This window comes from Passer domesticus, chromosome 1, assembly GCF_036417665.1.
Source record: "Passer domesticus isolate bPasDom1 chromosome 1, bPasDom1.hap1, whole genome shotgun sequence".
Classification (NCBI taxonomy): Eukaryota; Metazoa; Chordata; class Aves; order Passeriformes; family Passeridae; genus Passer; species Passer domesticus.
The window spans coordinates 138,150,876-138,172,204 of NC_087474.1; the positions used below are offsets into that span (position 1 = coordinate 138,150,876).

A 21,329-nucleotide genomic window follows, 5' to 3' on the forward strand; every position below is an offset into this window, starting at 1 on the left:
CCTTTGTAGTTCATAATTTAAAATCACTTGCTGAGCCATTTTAAATGCCAGTAATTCCTTTGCTGCAGATGATATTCAGAGAAGCCTTAGTTCCTGTATTTTTTCTGTTGTGTTGCATAGTTGGGCCAGTTGCTGGCTGCTACATGCAAGGAACTGCCAGGTCCCAAAGAAAGCAGACGCACAGCTAAAGATCTCTGGGAAGTCGTTGTACAAATCTGCAGTGTATCCAACCAGCACAAACGTGGCAATGATGGAAGAGTGAGTTTGATAAAGCACAGGGAGTCTACACTGGGTATTATGTACAGGTATGGTTTCTAAAATTATTTTTGAAGATGTCTTGAATGGTTTGTTTGATCCCATGTTCTCATCAAAAATTGTCTGGATTCCACTATCAGAGTGATGGCAGCAGCTAAAGATCCGAGTAAAAATCCTGTCCACTGTGGGAGTTGGGTATTAGGGATGTGCTGGCTTTCCTTTTCAGAGGCAGGAGTGTGTGGGAGGCAGCTTTCCATACAGAAACTGAAGCATATATGGCTCCCATTATAACCAGTGCAGTAAAGTCAATGGCGTCTAGAGAGAGGGCAGTTGAGCTGATGGGCTGGAGGTGTCTGCTTTGCAGCAAATGGAATTATTCTGTATCAGTTTTATACTTTTATAGCTGTATCAAGCACATAGCTCACAGCATGGGTATCTATACTTAGCTTTGTTTCTGAGTCTAAAGCTAAATGTTACTCAGTCTTGAAATGAAATTCTAATTCGGCTAAACTGCAAAGAGTAAGAAAATCAAATTACTCTGGTCAAGAGTCGTGTGTGTCAGACACCTTGGCAGCTTTAGGCTCAAATGACAGATTCAGGACTCTGATTTGTCCAGTGTTCTTGGCCTGTTCTGAAGTCTAAACCTACGTTGTCTGATATGGTACAGTTTGGCATGTGTGACTGTACTGAACAGCTTTCCACATTAAAACCTCAGGAAAGGTGCCTCAGTCAAACCTCTGCCTGTGCCTTTGCCTTGAGCTAATCAGTTTAACGTGTGCTAAAGGGCAGCTGCATTTGCTTACGCTGCTGTGGGGCAGCTGTAAGGGGGTACCAACGTGCTGCAGATTCCAGTTGTGTACTCTGGCAAGGAAAAGGAGTACAGGTGTGGACTCCAGGTTACTGAACTTTCCTGATCCCTCTGATTCAAACAAAAAGGGCAAGTAAAGAGCAGTGACCCTGTTGTTATTATGGAAAAGAAGTAGGGAAAACTTTTCCAAAGGTTGTCCTTGTCTGGATTGTCTTAGGGTGACAATTTCTGATGTTCATTACAAGGAACCTGAAGTGCATTTTAAGTGATCATTGTGTACCCTCTTCTGTGAGTGAGTTGGCCATTGTTGCAAACCTAGCTTTGGAATTGCAGTACACTTCAATTGGTTTCCCCTTTAGAGTCAGTAGTTGACTTCTGTGATTTTCATGCCTTTTATAGTTTGATAGAAGAACATATTCTTACTTAACCTGTTTTTAGTGTAAAATTTGCTAGTAACTGTATTAAAAGTGAATGGGCTGGTTGAACATTTTCATTTACATGCCCTACATTTGTAAACTTAGAGGTGAAATGGTATTTTAGCAGGTGAAGAATTTGCTCTACTGACTCTTGTTTTAGGTGTGCATATATTCTTTATTGTGGATGATTACTTACATGGGTATTTTTGTCCCTAATTTAGGAGTGAATTGTTGTCCTTCATCAAAAAGCTTCGGGTAAGTCACAGTGGTGTTGAAAATACATTTGCAGCCAAAACATCTGGACTTTGTGTTAAATTCCAGAAAACCTAATGGTTATATGGGTGTCTTGTATGGCTGGAAAAGTCTGAGTTTGCTATACCTGGCACACAGCAGTGTGGAGTAGCTTGTAAAAAAATTACCCTGAATTCTGATGGAGATCTGTTTACATTGGGAGTGTATTTTATTGCAGCTGTCACGAAGCAAAGCATTCCTTTTGGAGGGAGACAGAAGCTGCTACATGCATCATACTAAGCAGCAGAAGTAAGAAGGAGGGAAATTGTTTATAGCTTCTGGGTTTGTAAATGCATAGAAAGTTGTAGTAAACCTAGCTTAAGTTCAAGGTTAGGTAGTAATCACAGAAACAACGTAAAGATGTGTAAAACAAAAGTAAAGTGTGTATCCAAGGAGTTAGTCAGGAACATCTGAAGTAATTAAGAACTATCTGCAGAAACATTCTTGCAGTATCCTTGTGTTGCAGATCTCTTAACAAAATATTGTCCTAATTCAGTAGGAAATTAGAATGAGTGCATAACTTCTTACATAGTTTTAAAGCTTAGGGAAGAATGTGGAGTTTTGTCAGTTCATGAGAATATTTTTCTTTTCCCCCACAGGAACCATTGGTTCTAACTACAATATTGTCCCTGTTTGTCAAACTTCATAATGTTCGGGTCAGTATATATCATCAGTCTTTCCTGGTTTTCTTGAAATGTTTCTTGTTGTGATTTCTCATACCATCTATCTTCTCTTAGGAAGACATTGTGAATGATATTGCAGCAGAACACATTTCTATCTGGCCCTCATCCATCCCCAAGTAAGACGATGATAAAAAACACTTTTTCCACATAATTGTATGTAATGGGTTTGGTCCCAGTTACTGTTAGTGTGATTTTTCCATGTAAAGGCATTGCTGCCCCCATTCTGTCTCTGGGAAGGTTGGTTTGAGGACAATGGAGAGTTTTGTTCCTAGTTGGATGGTCCTGGTGAAGATATGAGAAAGAAGAAAGAGGAGAAGAAAAAAATTGGGGTTTTTTAATCTGTGTGCTTTACTGAACTATACGTTCACTATATGTGACCTATATAATACTTTAATATGAAATCACTAATATTTTTTGAGATGTATTTGAATAATAGCCAAAATAGGAAGTAGAAAATGGTATGTGTTGATTGATTTATTCTGACTGGATTGAACTTTATTTCTCCACTGAAATCTAGAGGTTCTGTGGGGTGGGATCTCAGAATCTGGTTTAGTTCTGGCTTTTTGTTCAAGCCTGTGAAGGCTGTATTTGTTCAGTCAGATTTACTGTATTGTAACAACAGAAGTCTTAGTCAACAGGAAATCCCTTCTGGAGTTAGTTATGCTTCACGCTTATGGCAAGGTGATTTGGACTTCAACTAGAAGGGAAATCAAGTTAATGGTTAAAAAACCAAAGCAGTAAGTTAGGAGTTCTTTTTCTTTCTTTTTTCTTTTAGTCTTCAATCAGTGGACTTTGAAGCTGTAGCTATTACAGTAAAAGAGCTGGTCAGCTATGCCTTGACTATCAATGCAAACAACCATTTCTGGTTAATTATTCAGGCAGATATTTATTTTGGTAAGTGAAACCAATGTCTGTGTTTAACGTGTGTAGAGGAACCTTGCTGCTCTGAGATGTGTTTAACAGCCCTCCTTGTATTTCCTTCTGTGAAAAGAAGTTTAAGTGATGTATGAGGTTAAAATCTTCAGATGCAGGGGTGTAGGTGGATTTGTCTGGGAAGGTGTCTAAGCCCACAGATAGCCTGAGCTGCTTATAGGTCATGCAGACTTGCTTTTAGGGTAAGGGAAACTTCTACAGTTACCCTTAACTTCACTCTTCTAGTGCACTTGGTCCTTGGGTGATGTAATTGTGCAAAACCATGGCACTTCAGTGTTTTATAAGTGAATGGAAAGTTGTGAATAGTGGTTGTTTTTAAATGTGGAGATCAACTTCAGTGGAGCACAAGATGAGCAGAGTGGAGAGGACCTGTATTTTATATAGGGAAGTATCAAGGGTATGTAACTGAGGAAGCAGGAGGGTTTGTAAATGAGGAATAGCTACAGCTTTATCAGCCTTGGGGTAAGAGGAGGAGTCTTAATCCAGTGTTCAGTGCTGTCATGTTACATGTGGGAGAGTGATTCAGGGTTATAAACCTGTTTTCCGGCGTTTATTGCCTGTACAAAGTGCAGCAGCATCTCAGAAGGAGGACATTTATGTAGGGAGCCTCAAAGCCAAGTGACAGGTGTGTGAAAGAGCAGTGGTTGGAGCAGTGGCAGTGGTCTGTGTTCCAGCAGCCATGGGCAAGCAGGCTGCTCCTGCCACAGAGCCCCAGGAGGCTGCTGCCTTCTCCGAAGCTCTGGAAGGGCTTACTGGGAGTAGAAGTAGTGCTGAGCCATGAGGGTGCTTTTCACTCACACCAACTCCTTCACTACCCTGCGTGTGCTAAGCTCACTGAAGACAAACTTCCTCTCTAAGGTTGATGGATTCAAGATCAACTACCTGAAAAAATAAAAAGTAATCTCCAAAAGGCAGAAATTTGCCTGTGATGCTAGTTTCTCTGTTTGTGTGGTTTTTTCCATTAACCACTCTGTAACCACTTTATGTATCCATGCTTTTTAAACAATGAAACACGAGTCATTTTCCCAGTAGAACTCAGTTATGAGATATGCATCTGAATAATTCTATAAACAATTGATCTGAGTATTAAATAACTGCTGTGTTTACTTTTGAAACCTTATTTTGCCTTTTTCCCTTGGCAGCAACTAATCAGTATTCAGCAGCCCTTCACTATTACCTACAGGCAGGAGCTGTATGCTCGGACTTCTTTAATAAGATGGTGCCACCAGATGTGTACACAGACCAGGTGAGCTGAAGTGGGATTTGCCAGTCTCTTTGGATTCAGTCAGCATCCTGATTCTATGTAGAGACTGAACTGTGCAGCACACACACTTTCCTGTAGCATGTGAGGTGTTGTATCTTGGTGCATTTAGGAACACATGTCCTCGTGAGTCATTTTTCTTTTTTGGCTTGTTGCTTGAAAGCCACAGAAAATCGGAGACTTCTCCTTTGGTGAATCACAGAAGGCTTTTCTGTTAGTTCTTAGAGCCTGCAGAGCTCTGGGCTGGGAAAGCACTGTGGGACACCAGTGGAGTGGAGAGCAAATGGAAAAGGCCAGAGCACAATCCCTGTGTGGTGTGAGCACCCCCAGCTGATCCCTGCTGGGCAGGGCTGGGGGCTCAGGACAGTGCAGCAGCCCTGCCCCACCAGCAGTGCTCCAGCTGCCAGATAAAAACATCTGGCTCCCACTCTGCTGGAATCTCTATAGTGATGAAGGCTCAGTTCATCAGTGCATGTGCTAAAGCCTGGCAGTTTCTAGGGGGCAGAAGACTGTAAATAGCTATTTTAGCTATTTACAGCTGGTCCCTTGAATTAAAAAAGAAAACAATAATAAAAATTGCAGTTTGTGTTCCAAAACAAGTATTTCAAAATATGTTTTGTTTTTAACCTTTCTGTAGGTGATAAAAAGAATGATCAAGTGTTGCTCTTTACTCAATTGTCACACCCAGGTAAGAGGTGAAATATGGCATTAACTAAAACATTTGCTTATAAATAGTTATATAGGGGATAAATTTTCAAGAGACTGAATTCAATGTGCCTTGGAAATGCAATCTGCAGTAGAGTAGGTTTTGTTACCTTTACTTCTAGAACGGTTATAGGACTAAAATTAATGAATAAATAAACACATACTTGGAAATGTAAAAAGTAGAAATGGTCTGGGGGTGTTTTGTCCTACTTTTCTGTGATAATCTAGACTTTTTTTTTTTAAGAGAGAAGGTATTTGTGGGGTGGTGTTGGGAACCTGGCTTTTTCACAACTGGAAGTGCTATTGCTGATCCATGGGGTCAGTCATTCTTCAAGAAGGAACAAAGTTTGTACTGGGCTCTGCTTTAAAAGCTTTTGAATGCGTTTGGAAACCTGGAAGCCAAGTTACTCCCTTCTGATCTGAGTAAATCTTGCTACTTGTAGCTCTTGCTGCTATTGAGGTCAGAATGATCTGTGTTCAGGTGCTCAGAACTTGCTTGCCCTGGAAATAAGGTCTAGGTTAGGGTCTAGAAAAGGAATGGAATGAACAAGGCAGCGTGTGGAAGGTTTGGTTGTGGGGAAATAAGGCTGTTAGAATCACTGAGTCTTTCCTTACAGGTAGCTATTTTGTGCCAGTTCCTCAGAGAAGTAGACTATAAAACTGCTTTTAAGGCACTGCAGGAACAGAACAGGTACGTGTTACAACAAAGTTTATAGAGGATTAAAGACAGTATGTGACTCTGTCAGTTAACCTGCCTTGTCTTTCAGTCACGATGCCATGGATTCTTACTATGAATACATCTGGGATGTCACCATCTTGGAGTACTTGACATGTATCCTTTTGCTGAATACCACACACATACTGCATGTTGACAGCTGGGAAAAAGTCCTTTCCCTATCCCAGTGACTTTTCTTGACTCATCCTCAGATCTCCACCACAAAAGGGGCGAGACAGACAAGCGGCAGATTGCAGTAAGTTAACCCAGGGTGCTGGCATTGCTTCAGTCTTTCCCTCCCTGAAATCACCTCTGAAAAGGTGGTTTCAGTTCCAGTTTTTAATTTTGTCACACAATTCTTTTAGAATCCGGGTGCTTACGAAAAGTTGTGGCTGAAGGGGTGGGGATGGCAGGGCATACAGAAATAAATACAGAAATAAAGCACCCATGGAACTAGTGCTGAAAGTGCCTTGAAATGAAGCAGCTCTACTGGAAGGCCTCATGCTGGTTGTGTCTCCTCTTTTGTTTCAAGATAAAAGCCATTGGCCAGACAGAGCTGAACGCCAGCAATCCCGAGGAAGTCCTACAGCTTGCTGCTCAGAGAAGGAAAAAGAAGTTTCTTCAAGCAATGGCAAAACTTTACTTTTAGGCTAATGCTGGGAAGACTATTACAAAATGTGTAAAAGTGAAAAAAAATCTTTCAAGACTTTATTATTTTTAAAATACATTTAAATTTTTGTACAACATTTACAGTCTAGTATCTTTCTTCTTAGAAATAGATGAAATCTTACAATAAACCCCTTATTTTTACAAACTGTACAGAAGGCTGGAAGCAACTGCAGCTAGTTCCACAATGGCTTGTTTGAGAAGACATTAATTCAAGTTTGTGAAGGTGTGAGTGTAATGTGGATGTGGGTGGCACTCGATGCTCTAGTGCAGCGTCGTGGGCTGCTCAGTGTAATGTAACACTTGTCCCTGGGTGTGCAGCACAGATTGGAGCATCATGAAAGAGGGAAGAGGAATGATACCCTTCTTTCCCAGTACTGCCCTTCATCACAGAAGTGACTCAGAGGTAGTGAATATTCTGAGGAAAACAGTAGTTAATGCTGTTTATAAACACTGCTGCCATACAGCTCCACAGTTTAAAATACTGGTCCTATGACGGGAGTGGTTGTAGAGTACCTGCGGCTCCCTTTACTCCATACCTTCTCCAGTTCTCATGCTTTTCTCTTGTTTAAGTGGGTGGCTGGGGACTGTACTTCTTCCAGTTAGGGTTGCTGCAGCAGCAGCAGCAGGTTCTTCGCTGGTACTGTTACCTGAGGTCAGTGGGACACTAAAACTGAAGTTCATGGCAGGCCTAAAGGGCCTTGAATACATCAGCCTCCTGTGGAGCCGGGGTTTGATACCAGGCTGGCTGCACCGTCCTGCACGCGCAGAGTGGTTTCAGAGAGGTGAACTGCTGACCCACGGGCCTCTGGAATACTGCACTGACACGAGTGAGCTCTGACCTTACCAGGAAAAGGGCCAAGAGGAGGGAATACGTACAAGCTGTCAATACTCTCCTGCTTGTGTAACCCACATTAAAGCAAGTCTGCCATGTAAGCTGAATGGACAAATCTTGCTACCCAGCCCTATTTAAAAATGTTCTTGAAAGTCATAAGTTAAGAATTCAGTTCTCACCATTAATTCATGTCAGAATGGACCAAAGTGGTCCAGGCTCTTGTGACAGCAGGGTGCAATGCTCAGCTGAGCTCTTTCTGTCAAGTCTGTAGGAGGATGCTGGTCTCAGTTTCCATCTGCTGTGTCATTTACTGCCCAAATCTTTAATAGCAGTAATGAGCATGAGTCACCTTTAGTGTGGTCTTGTTCTGAAGCACCAAGTCCTGTTGCTGAATCTGTTCATGACAATTGACTGTATTTCATTTCTTCTCTGTGCTTTTGGGAGGGGTTATTATTCCTCCTGTTGACACAGGTGATAACTGCCCTGGGGCAGTAGACACTGCTGCACTGTTAACTTCTTCCTGTGTTTTGGGGCAAGAAGACGACAGTTAATACCTGTGACAAGGTCTCCTTTTTTGTGGCAGGAGGAGGCAGCAGTGCCTCCTCACACCACTCACACAATTCAAGCACTTAAGAGTCAGGATACTGACAAAACCAAGGTGACATTGCATAACAAAGTTACAAACAGCTCTACAGTACTGGTAATGCAAGTGTTTGCTTACAGCCTGGGAGTGCTGGGGTAAAGCACGTGTTGATTATATCATCACTGGTGCTTGCTTGGGCACTCACTCACCGAGGTGAGCCAGGCCTGGTGTGAGCAGGGAGGTGCTTTGGCCACTCAAAGCTGCCTCAGGACAAGGGATGTGTAAAGAGCTCTCAGCTGCCCAAACTGCACATCCACAAACCACTTACCAGCATGTCCAGGTAATTTGTGTGGGTCTGGATATTGTGTCGATCTTCCGCTGCAACCTTCTTGAAGTTCTTCAGCTTCACAGGGACCTTCTTTGCCACATTCACAAAAGGAACCATCCATTGTACACACTCTGAAATGCTGTCCCAGTCTAAGCCTGAAGGGTAGAACACCAGAATATATTTAGAAATCATGAAGGAGTTGCACAGTGTTCCCATATGGCCATGAGTTAAAAAACACAATAAATAATACTGCAGATAAAAATTCAGAAACATCCTCCCAGAAACAGCCAACATTTCCCATTGCTTGTTACTTAAAAGCGTGGTGGCTGGAGGGTGAATGGAGGTCACAAGGGTTGTTGCTGCTTTCCAGGGGAGCCTGAAGTGACTTGTGGCTTGAACACAAGATGTGGGTCATGCTATAAAAACACACTGGGTGTTGCTGACAGACATGCATGACAGCTTGAGAACTACAATTCAGGAGAAAAAGTGGCCAAAGATATAGCTAATGATCCCCCAAACACCTGGCAGTCTTAGAGCAAATATTAGCCCAAAAGCAAGAACAATATTTCAATTCCTTAGCAAAAGCTGCACTGCTGGTATTGCCTTCTTCGGAGTCTTTGTACCATCTGAAACAGTGGTAGGAAGTGAAATTAGAAGGAAAAGAAGCACACAGAACAAATCTTAGTATCCATGTAGATTTTGGTCTTTGCAGCTTGGTAAACCAATACCATCTTAAGCAGATTTGGGTCTGTGACAGCTTCTAGAATTCCCTGCCCAACAAGGCCAAGCTTTGCAGAGGCATCTTACCTGAAGCTTTCTTAACTATTTCGATTGAGGTATAGTGGCAGAGCGCTGCAGCAGCTAGTGTTCTGTACTGGAAGTCCAAAGAATTCACATCCAGAATACACAGGTCTAAAAGCTGAGGACATGAAGAGTAACAAATGTTAACAAGCTGACACTTCAGCATGATCCTCTCAGAGAGGGCTATGCACACAGCAGTCCTCCTACAGCCTCTGCCCCAGCACAGGGCTGAGCTCCAGGAAGGTGTTGCTTCAATTTAAACACTGCCTGGTGCAGTATTTACACCACTGAGCTACCCAGCTTCAGCAAGCCTCTCTGAGGCTGGGCACAACACATGCCCATACAAACAGAACCACAGCTCTTCCAAAATAGTCAAAACACTCCCCAGGCTGCCTTCTTGGCAATTACACAGAAACACTGTGAAGAGCAGCACAGGTAAAAACAGCCTAGAATCTGAAATTATCCACCTTCCTCTCAGAGCTGTCACCACTGTTTACAGAATGGTGGAGTAACTGAAGAAATAAAATGGATTTTTTATTTTTCCAGTGTACAGAAAAGTCTATAAGTATGTGAAAGCAGGGAGACAAGAAACACGGGGGTAATTGTCCTCAAAACTGAATTTCTTTGGTGGAGTCAAACTTGCACATTCCTTAACAAAGTAACAGGTAAGGGGGAAACAAGGGAAGAGTCAGGACAAAGTGGCTTTCAGGGTGTAATGTTCAGCAGTGCTTGCCACTGCCCCAAGAACCATCTTCCAGCATTTTACTACCTACCTGGGCTATTTGAATGAATTTTTCCTGAGAATACTGAGGTAGCAGCACTTTCGGAACATCCTTCAGAGCATCCACTTGAAGATAGAGGTTCAGCCAAGAGACAATTGTCACTGGACAGAGTTCCCATTTTAAAGCCTGCAAATATTTAACAAACAGTTAAGTGCCTTAAACCATTCAAGAATAGTTTTGTGCTCTGATTTCTTCCTATACCTCTCCTGAGGTTACTGCACTATACCCTTAAAAGACACTAAAAATTACTTACAATTTCAAGTACAAATATTCTTTTTAGGTTGCATTCTCACTGCTTTTTAAAAGGCTGTGCTAGGATCAGCACAAATCTGTATCCTTTTACCTATGCAGTCAGATTTTATATGTATTCTCCATTCAGAAGCTGGGAAATTAATATTTCCTCAAGCTTTTGGGCTAGCTGTGTGAACCTGCAGCTCATATCTGTTAAGGAAAAACAAATGTATAGAGTCCTGTGCTGGTGAAGATAGATCCTTTCCAACACAGGAGCACCAAGCAGCGTGAAGTGTTTGCCTGTCTCTCCAGAAGCCCCTGTTCCTGGACAGCAGGGGAGGTTGGCAAGTGCAGTACATTACAGTGACAGCCTTCCAGCCTGTCTGTGGCTGGTTGCACTGCTGAGAGCTTTTACCTTCACACAAGCATGAGAAACCTGCCCTTTTCTACCAGTCAGGGATTGCATCCCAGCTGGGGTGTCAGAGGTCCACACACACCCAACAAAGGCTTCACTATTGTGCAGAAACAGGGACAGGTTCCTCTTTCTAAGCAAATAAGTGACATTAAAACACAAGGCTCAGCTGGAGGGTCTTTCACCCACCACTTACAAACACAGCAACTTATTACCTTTAACATAATAAGTTCCATTCTCACAATATCTTCTTCACTGCAAGCACCATCGGTGACGTAAGCGAATTCCTGTATTTTAGGAGCGTAGATTTCCTTTAAAGGGAGGGAAAATGAAGGTGAGTATATATATATATATATATATCTCTATATCATAGTTCTAAGGAAGGTTGAGCAGATACTGGGAAATACTTTTCTGTCCATATTGACATGTTAACATTTCTTATGTTACAAGAGTGCTTTTTTCATTATATGAACTGACATGAAACTTACAGGATAAGGAGATGACATATAACCTATTTGGGTTTTAGTATCTGTTGTACAATACAATGGACTTATTGCAACTCTTTGAGCTTTTGGGAAAATAAATGCTAACCAAGCAATCTGAACACCTTTTCATTTATAGATCTTTCTACTCAGCCATTCCAATGCTGTAAAAACATACATCATCCCAATTCTCCTACAGATGGATGACTGCTACAGGTTAACTGCATAAATTTAAAAAAATAAAAATACAAAGAGAAAAGCTAAAAAAATTAGAGACAAACCCACAACCAGCCACAGCAACTGTCAAAATCCATGGTGCAGAGATGGTCAAGGAAATTTGGTAGGCCAGTCATGCCAGCTGAGGCCAGCCATAGTTTGGGAAGTAGAAGAGAGCTTGCCAGCAAAACTGCCTCCCTTCCAGCTGGCTCTGCAACCACCATGGCCCCACGCACTTCCTTAGGACAGGGGACTGCTTGTGGTGTACAACTTTGCTTTGGGAACCACAGTGAGATCTGGGTAACAACTGAATCCCAAGTTTTCCTGTCAGTCTAGCCCACTATGCATTATCCAAAGGTATGCTCTTGGCCCATGGATGCAGCACACAATGTAAGGTATCACCATTGCTGCACTTCAGACTCACACTCCACTAAATGGAGGATACTGTAAGGGTATCAGCCTGATGCACAGGCAGTTTGAGACTTGGGCTTGGTTTTGTTCAAGTCCCACACCCATTCCTGAGATTGTTTGCCAGCTGCTGTATATTTGGAAAAAGACAAGACAAAACTACTTCTAGCACATTTGCATGCCTTTTAAGTTTATGTGGTCTCCTTCCCTGCTGCTGGAGAAAGGGAGGACAAAAACTACTCTGAGAGACTGACAAATGCACAACTGAAGGAAAAGAAAAAAATTTCCCTTCTGACTTTCAGCATTGTACATACACCCCCAAGTTCAAAAGATTCAGACATGAAATAATTGTTAGCACTGTCTTTTTAGTTACTCCAAATTCAATATCCTCCTCCCTGTAACAGAGCTTCTTACCTCAAGTTTGGAGGCAATAAATAATGAGGTAATTCCTATGAGCTGAAGCATGCTCTTGTTAATGTTCTTTTGTGTCAACATGAATCTATCAAAGAAGTCTTGAGCTAGGTAGAAGGTTTCCCGGTGGAGTGCATACACCTCACACACCTACAACAGAGGAAAAAAACAAAAGTTTGCTGTTACAAAACTCTGTGTACACACACTGGAGTATTCAAGCTTTAATAGCAAAATGCAGGCTCATCTTTTGCACACACAAAGCTTCACATACCAAGGTATGGTATGATGCAGTGGTTAGCATGGGATTGGAAAAGGTATTTCCCATGCTCCCACCTAAATGTGAATTGCCTATGATGTACTAACAGACTTTCAAGAAATACTTTTTCCAAATTAAATAGTAACCATTTCTCCACTAAAAGAAGAAAGCCTGTTGAGGAAAAAAAAAACCCAACAAAACAGCAACACCTACACACATTAATTACCTAGATTAAGAATACTCTCAAGCCTCAAGCTGAAGTCAAATCCCTGCTGAATTCCCAGTAGGTCTGTCCCAGGGCAGAGCCACTAAAAAATCAAAATCTTTGGCTCTACAGCAGAGAAGCCTGGAAGCTCCTGCTGGAGGGGGCTGTGCTGGCAGGCCAGGAGCACTGCCTGCAGCCCCTCAGGCACACCAACAGCCTCACTAAGCAGGAACAAAACTGCAGGAGCCGCCATCTGCTCCATCCCATTGCTGCTTTCCCTGGCAGGGAGAACTTTTAATACTCGCATTGTATCAAAGTGTTTCAAATGCCAGTTCAACAAAAAAAAGAAAGGAGAGTGCCCAGACCTGGAGATCTTAGACTGAGCCCTACTTTTTCATCTAATCTCTAATTGAACTGGGAGGGGCTACCACATATCCAGCTCATCTGCAACTCCATGCCCTTTCACAACTAGAAAGCAGTTAGGTATCTATTAATTACTTACAATCTACATGCAGTAAAGAACAAGAATATCCAAGAAATAGATCCCAGCCACTTCATTATTTTATTTGGATACAAAGTCAGAATAAAACCTCGCTACTAAAAGCTATTTCCCAAGATAAGGCTGGAAGCTCATTAGCAAATTAAAGGCCTTCCTGACCACCAAAAATGCAACTGATTGACAGAAATAGCACAGCCCCACTCTTTTAAACCTGATAATTGATGTTACTCTGATACTATTAACGACTACTCCAAAGAAGATTCAGAACTAAAACTGCAGAGACCAGGCCTGCCCATAAATAAATGGCAGAGTTTCTATAGAAGTGTATTTCCCAAACATAACACTTGGCCATGTTAAGCAGTATCTGTTATAATGTTACAGAAGGTTATTAGGAACTACTGAAGAGGTCTCAGAGTTGCTGGGATTTAAATCCACTCTGCCATATAGAACCACTGAGCTGGACAAAAGCAATGCCCTTGTTGATATTTTTGTTAGGAAGTTGCATGATTTCCTAATTCAAGATTAAAAAAAAAGCAACAAATTAATTTAATGGTGACATGTAAATTCCACATTAGAGGAACTAATGAAGCACACAATTGGAATAGTTTTTTTATTCAGAGTGTATAAAAAAATCTTTCATTTTTCTTGAATTTCCTTGCTAATATATGATTTATTTGTAACCTTTTCACATAAGAAGCTGTCTGTATGAAGAACCTTTACCTGTCAGCCACTGATATAGTCTGCTCTCTTCCTATGATAAAAGTGAAAATTCGCTATGAAATCGGAAAATAGCATCATGGGCTGACACTCAAGAGCTCTTGACATGGTCAGGGTCATAAATCCTCAACAGATGCAGTTTTCTCAAGGCTTAGATACAGTCTACTCCACAAGTTAGAGATCCATAAATTCAATACAAATGTCTCAAAACCAGATTTCTCTCCCTTGCAGGATGTAGGGTCCCATGAACAAAAGTTAAACGCTGCTGCTTACTGTCCTAGGGGGGAATGTTCAGTGCCTCCTGCCTGGGAAGGCCTGGATGTAGCTCATCAAGCTCAAAAGCAGTCACTTGGTCTGTTTTTTATAACTGTACATGCTCCTATTAGATCTTCACAGGCATAACACATGGCAAAGTAAGTAAAGATACACACCTCTAAGAGCCAGTCTAGCAGTATCGATCTCATGTGAGGTTGCAAACTAGAATGCAGTGATGTGAAGTGTTTGCAGTGAGCATATCTGTTTTCCTTTGTCAGGATGTTGAGCCAGACATCTTTGGAATTTCCCCAGCTATGGAATAAAGTTACACAAAGGATTATAAAGTATATACACAATTCACAAAAAACAGAAACAAAAAAACAAACCACATTATCATTTACAGACATTCAAAAACAAAAATTCCACATACTCTAAGATCCTTACAGTAATTGGAAAACTGCAGGAATATTTGGAACATTTTACATCACCACAACAGCAGCTCACCAAGATCACCAACAAGCCCAGTTCTACAGAACAGGCAGTAAAACTGAACATGTGCCTCTCAAAGCTGCATGTGCAACTTGAGTTCCCTATCTTGCCTGGTTTGGTAGCTGTTCAGAGAGCAAGATAAAACCCTCCCCCTAAAAAAGGACAATATACTCCTCCTCAAGAAACACAAAACATACATAAGTTGCCCAGTTTAGCTTGAGAAAAACTGGAGATAGCGTTTAAAAGTCACTCATCCATCCCTTAATTTTCTAGCTTACTCCAAGGCTCAGAAGCATGCTATTTAGAGAAAAATGTGTTCTTCTTTAATGCTAACTTATAATTTATAAGTGCTCCAATCTGTTTGGGAAGATGATGCCTATATGATCAATATGGCTTTATTTGTAACTGTTACTATCAATCCATACGGGCTTTTTCTTAGATGCATGTCTCATCCTGCAGGTACTAAGCATGTTAACCAATGAAATTATAATTTCCTACTGAAATTTTTGGAGTCATATATTTACCTTTCCCCAAGCAGAAGCAGAGAGACAGAGCTGATCACCGATATTTCCTACACATTTTAACCCAGGTCAGTTTCATTCTGTTGCCCTCATAAGTTAGAAGCTGGGGAGATATTTGCCTGTTTAATTCACAGCTCTCTCCATTTAAGCAGACAGGCATTGAGAAATTAGTTATGATCATCTTACAGCAGTTAGGGAAGGATGGAGAATGCAGGAGATGTAAATTATCCTCTAATTCAGCTAATGGGAAAGGATGGAGCTCAGCTTTACCAGATGCCTGCCAACAACAGGATCAAACACCTTGCATGGAACTCTGTATCTGAACAGGGATTTGAGGTAAAGCATCACCTGGCAGCATCTTGAAGTTCTGATCCAGTTTGGGCCAGCACAAAAAAATCACCAGCTATAGAAAGGTTCTCTTAGTTCTGCTTCTCTTGTCATTCACCTTGGTAGAAGTCTTCCTTAACACATTGCAGTAAATTTACCACCTCTTTCCTTAAACCCCAGGCTGATACAAACAGCAACTGAATACTTATCTACACACCCTAATCCAAGCTATCTCTCTGCAGAAGGGCAACTGTCTAGAACAGTGACTGCACCAAGCACACTGCATTGCATTAGCCAGCTACCTGCACAGTGATATTGCCACAAGTTTATTTCAACATTCTTAAGTTCTTTAAGAAAATTTTGTTCAATATTTTTAACTACTCAGTTCCAAAAGCACTGGAAGAAGTTTAGTTTAACTATTATATGCCTCTTAACCAGTTAGTGTCCAGTGTTAAGTTATAAAAGGACTGCTCTGGAAGGTGAAAACTGTCTGGTGTGTTTATACGATCAGGGAAAAAAAATATACAAACAACCAAACCCAAGACCTTCTGTCTTTTGCTTGTACACCAAATCTTTTGTGAGATGAGGACTCAAGCAGAGGTATGTATTACATAAGCGCATAAAACAGATTTTATTAGAATAGTTCAGACATTAACAATTACTGCACCTATTAAACTTACTTGAGTTCTGGCAAAGGTGATGGATTTATGAAGAGGTTCCTGAATCTGTATTTTTTGAATCTTGAGAAGTCAGTGGTTACTGACTCTTTGTGAGGTGTTTCAATAATTATGCAAGGTGAGATGCCTCCTGTTATCGTGGGGGGCCAACAACTCTGCAAAATAAAGTATCTTTTAAATACTGAGTTTACTATGAGAGCGAGAAAGGTGAGGAGTAGATTACAGTAACAGCAACAATATATTTAATGCACATTAGTCTTTCTAGATCTCAGCATTGATTCAAGTACTGAAAACCAAGAAAGAAAAAAAAATGCCAACGAAACCTTCCATAGTCAAGACAGAACATATATAAATAAATTGCATGCAGTTTATGAAGCCACAAGTAACCTACCCATTGCTTGAAAAGCTCAGTTACAGCACAAAACCAAGCTTTCTACTCGGTTTTGTACTAAGCTATCTACTTATCTATTCAGAGGGAAAAGAAAGGAGGGGGTGGAGGTTTTACTGTCTCTCAGTGGAAATTCAGCAACTTGTTATCTTCCAGTTTAGTGCTCCAGAGAGGAGCCACCCATCTCGGCTCCAGAGCTAGATACCCACTGAGCAAGCAGCAGCTGCGAACTCTCTCTCAGCTTGCCAATGCCCAATATGGGATGCAATGACTCAAAATGAGAAGTCTGCAAAGGTATTCCCACAGAAAGCCTCAGAGAAGGAATTCTAGACGACTTCAGTTAACTGTAACTTGTTTCACTAATGCATTTGGTTGTATGTAACCAATGGGAGTAAGGAGGTATCAAATCCTGGAGCACAGGCAATGCTGTAATGGCTGACAGCCTTCAAAATGGTGTCACAGAACTTCAATTATTCCCTGTGGAGTTGAGAGGGAATCCCATTCACAAAAAATGGTAACACCTGTCCTTGGACACAGAAGCTTTTCCTATACAGCTGACTTGCAAGATAAGCTACACAGGATTCCTTAGTATACCTGAACTTGTTTCTAGCCAGACTGAAATACCCCAAGAGTGAAGTCATATACTCCAGCAGAACTGACCTTAATGCACACAACCAAGAGAAAAGGAAGGTCCTACACCTCTCTTCTCCCCTGTGGCTGCCCAAGTTCCACCGCAATACTTGTCAGACCCTCTGCTGGGTTGATTTAACTCACTACCCTGGCAGAACTTTAGCTTATTTTCTAATGCCAAATTAGCAAGATGAACCTGCCTACTGCTTTGTTCAAAGAATGGAGCAAGGCAGGGGATGGAGTGCACAGGCAGCTATGAAGGAAGAAGAGACAGGGAAGCAGGATTCCCCCCTTTTAGCAAATTTCTAACACTTAACACTTCAGTTTCACCCCAGGTACAGCTGATGTACTTATGCGGCATATTTCCCTACTCAAGATTTACAAAGACAACTTCACAATCAGAAGAGTTTTGCTTCACCATAGCTGTTAGTCTCATTTACTTCACACACAGAATAATTACAAACAATATGGTTTGAAAGAGAGTTATGATATTTTACTAATCTGCTTTACAGTAGAAAACCATAAGGTCTGCCAGTTTTAAGAGCTTCCTGTGTTAGTGAAAACACATTCCTAAACTGATTTAAATAATCAAAAGAAGTGTTAAATGAAAGTAAAGATGGCCTGCATGGTTATGAATCTTAACTAAATGGCCATGAAACCACACCTAAAGTTAAAACAAGTGCAGTGATCTTGTTTAGACTTGCCTCTAGGCCTGCTCTGTATATGGAATTGTTCTGAAATATCTGGGGTCATTCTCTTTTTTTCACCTAATCTTACTCTGCAGTGGCTTTTACATTGAAGGATCTTTTATCTGCAACCAAGTCATGTGTAAAAACAGATAAAAAGGCGCTAAGTTCCCATAGTTTCTAATATCTAAAAATACAAATTTCCCCTATTCAATACTTGCTGGTGTGGAATGCATGACTTCACACCCACCAACACAAACCAGACTCCCTTACCTAGTTTGAAATGGCATTGACAACTGAATTACCTTAATTTCATATTGATGTTTTTTTGCAATTTTTCCATCTTCTCTTTTCTTAATCTCTTGCTGAAAAGAGAGACACACATCAATACACTGACAGTGACCAGCACACCCTCCTAAAGCTCAGAAAAACTCTTGCTGCCCCTGCCCCACTTTGTAACTTGGCAAAGTAAAGATTGTTCCATCCAAACACAGTGGAGAGCTTTCAGTATCATCCAGCTTTCCAAGTTGCTCAAATTGCTCACCTCTGCTGTTCTCCTTTTTCTGGTCTGGAGATAATCTAGTGCTTGCAGTTCTTGTGGAGCTTCTTCTGGACAGGACAGTGGCTGCTGCTGTTTGGCCTGCAAACGGCTACTGTAAAGAGCAAAGAGTAAAAAGACATTAGTCACCAGGAAAGCAGCAGTTGTTAGATTAATACAGATACTCTTAGTACAATGCTAACAGCTTACCTGCGCCTTGACATCTTCTTTGGACTGTAAGATCTCTACCTGGATCAAAGTAATAGGATAAGCTCAGTTAGTGCATCCTCACAAAATTACAACCAAATTCCCTACTTTGTGTCACGAATCCATCACAAAGAGCAGCATGGTTCACACAGCTCAAACAGAAGGGCACAAGTATTCCACTGGCCTGAGGAATGCCCAAGCAGAGCGTGACTGTGGTATAGGAGCACACGCGGCTCCATGTCCTGCTGCAGGGTGCCCAGGTATGCCAGCAGTGCAGCTCAGGCTGCCTGGGGGTGGGGGCAGGGAAGCTGTAAAGGGACATTTCCCACACAAGAGGATGCGGGGAGTCCCGGGGGCTGTGACCCCTCTAGTCCCCCCACACCCTCCATTCCAGGCACCCACCCCGACACACGTTCGGACGCTGCCGCTCCCTCGGGGCGATGCCCCCACACCTGCCGGGATGGCGGGGCCGCGATGGGCCGGGCGCCGCCGCCCGCGCTCCCGCCGCGCCGGTTCCGCGCCAATTTCCAGCGAGCGGGGAGGCGGCGGCGGCGGCCTGTGCCGGGGTCAGGCTGGGCTGGGGGCACCGCCGGCGCCCGCCCTCGGCTCCCGAAGGGCCGATCCGACACCCACCGCTCCCGAGGGTGCTGAGGGGACGCGGGAGGGGCAGGACCGCCGCCCCGCCCCCCCACCCGCGCTCCCGCCCGGCGGAGAGCGCGGCTCCCTCCAAAACCTGAGGGGGAAGGAAGGGGCTGCCGGGACGGCGCCTCACGCGCGGGGACACCCACCCCCCGCCGGGACACCCCTCAGCGGGACCTCCCAGTGCAGGGACCGGGGCTGTGAGGGGATGTCCCCACAGGCACCCCGCTCCAAGGGCCAGGGCGGGCAGCCGGGTCCCGCCGGGGTGCGGCGCAGGCGGGCGGCCGGGGTCAGCCCGCCAAGCTGCTCGGCCGGCATCCCCGCCCCCAGCGCGCCGGGCTCCCTCCAAAACCGGGCAGCCCGCCTCCCGCGGGGCTCTCGGCGGTGGGGCGGGGGGCAGCCGATGGCGGGATCCCGCCGGCACCCCGGCCCACCGCATTGCTCCCTCGGGGGATGCCCGTCCGGGCCATCGCTACTCTCCGCTCCCTGCGGATGGGGTCTCCCCCGGCGACATCTCCCCCCAGGCTCCCCTCAGCCACTCTCCCTCCAAAACGCCGCCCGGGCGGGCGGGCAGCCCGCCTCACCGCTCCCGGTCACACTCCCGGCCACCGCTCCCAGTCACGGCTGCCAGTGCCCCCTTCACACCCCCAGCACCGGCACCGTGTCTGCCGGTACCGCCACCAGCACTACTATCATTACCGCCATCCTCAACACCGCCACCGCTACCATAACCATCACTACCATCATCACCGATGCCATCATAACCATCATTATTAACGCCATCATTATTATTATTACCATCGCCCGCCCAGCCAGCCCCGTACTCACCGGCGGGACCCCCGCGCACCTCCGCCGCTGCCGCCCGGGCCGCGCTGCTCAGCTGGCGCCGGCGCCAACCCGCTATATAGCGCGGCCGGGCCCGCGCTGCGCATGTGCGAGGGCGGCAGGCGGCTCCCCCGCCCGTCCCGCGCCCGCGCCCCGCTCGCCCCAGCGCCGCCCCTGCGCGGCGGGGCCGCGCCGACCCGCGCCCCGGGAACACCCCGCGGCCCGGCCCGGCCCGGCTGCTCCGGCCGCGCCGGCCGAGCGGCAGGCAGAGCCGGCAGGCAGAGCTGGCAGGCAGAGCCGGCAGGAGCGCTGCCATCGCTGCCGCCGCCCGCTGCCCCGGCACCTCTCCGCCGTCCGGCACCTCTCCGCCCCCCGGCTCCGCTGGCGGGAGGCTCCCCCGGCACCATCACCCCGCTCCGGACCGCTCCATCGGACCCCGGGCCCCGCCGAGACAGCGGCGGCTCGGCCGGCGGTCCCGCGCGCCCGGCGGGGCTCGGCCCGCCCGCCCCGGGGCGGGGCCGCCGGCGGGGCCGCCAATGGGAGCGCGCGGAGCCGCGGCAGCGTGCGGCGGCCCGGGATGTAAACACGGCCCCGCCCGCCCGCGCGCGCGGCTGTCAGCGCCCGCCGCGCCGGCCTGCCGGGCACAGCCACACCGGCCTGCCGGGCACAGCCACACCGGCCTGCCGGGCACAGCCACACCGGCCTGCCGGGCATCGCGGCACCGGCCTGCCGGGCACAGCCACACCGGCCTGCCGGGCACAGCCACACCGGCCTGCCGGGCACAGCCGCACCGGCCTGCCGGGCAACGCGGCACCGGCCTGCCGGGCAAAGCCACACCGGCCTGCCGGGCAAAGCCGCACCGGCCTGCCGGGCACAGCCGCACCGGCCTGCCGGGCAAAGCCGCACCGGCCTGCCGGGCACCGCGGCACCGGCCTGCCGGGCATCGCGGCACCGGCCTGCCGGGCACAGCCACACCGGCCTGCCGGGCACAGCCGCACCGGCCTGCCGGGCACAGCCACACCGGCCTGCCGGGCAAAGCCGCACCGGCCTGCCGGGCACAGCCGCACCGACACCCGCACCATGCACGGGGGGGCCGCCGGCAGCCGCAGGCTGTCATACATCCCACTGCACGAGGGCGGGTGGAGAGGAGGCTCAGGAATGGCCTCATCGCTCTCTGCAACCACCTGCAAGGACTTTGTAGCCTAGTTGGGATCATCCTCTTCTCCCGGGTAACAGGACCAGAGGACA

General features: G+C 45.5%; 2 protein-coding genes across 3 annotated transcripts in view; one reads left to right on the forward strand and one right to left on the reverse strand.

The window, feature by feature from the left end:
- INTS8 (integrator complex subunit 8) overlaps positions 1 to 6,813 on the forward strand; it is a 21,825-nt gene extending 15,012 nt beyond the window's left edge. For both annotated transcript variants that reach the window (XM_064391983.1, XM_064391977.1), the window contains exons 17-27: positions 121 to 305; positions 1,701 to 1,734; positions 2,370 to 2,426; positions 2,508 to 2,569; positions 3,229 to 3,347; positions 4,529 to 4,632; positions 5,285 to 5,335; positions 5,970 to 6,043; positions 6,120 to 6,184; positions 6,280 to 6,323; positions 6,600 to 6,813. In XM_064391983.1, coding sequence (XP_064248053.1) covers positions 121 to 305; positions 1,701 to 1,734; positions 2,370 to 2,426; positions 2,508 to 2,569; positions 3,229 to 3,347; positions 4,529 to 4,632; positions 5,285 to 5,335; positions 5,970 to 6,043; positions 6,120 to 6,184; positions 6,280 to 6,323; positions 6,600 to 6,716 — 912 coding nt within the window. In that variant the 3' untranslated portion in view covers positions 6,717 to 6,813. The remainder of the gene's footprint in view (positions 1 to 120; positions 306 to 1,700; positions 1,735 to 2,369; positions 2,427 to 2,507; positions 2,570 to 3,228; positions 3,348 to 4,528; positions 4,633 to 5,284; positions 5,336 to 5,969; positions 6,044 to 6,119; positions 6,185 to 6,279; positions 6,324 to 6,599) is intronic.
- On the reverse strand, positions 6,748 to 20,406 carry CCNE2 (cyclin E2). The gene is made up of 12 exons (XM_064391993.1): positions 20,085 to 20,406; positions 18,621 to 18,659; positions 18,417 to 18,525; positions 18,178 to 18,237; positions 16,172 to 16,323; positions 14,331 to 14,466; positions 12,226 to 12,372; positions 10,921 to 11,016; positions 10,054 to 10,188; positions 9,287 to 9,398; positions 8,480 to 8,634; positions 6,748 to 8,088 (listed from the first exon to the last, which is right to left on the reverse strand). Exons 2-12 carry the CDS (start codon positions 18,632 to 18,634, stop codon positions 7,987 to 7,989), a joined length of 1,218 nt encoding a protein of 405 aa, XP_064248063.1. The 5' UTR covers positions 18,635 to 18,659; positions 20,085 to 20,406; the 3' UTR covers positions 6,748 to 7,986.
- Positions 20,407 to 21,329: the final 923 nt, after the last annotated feature.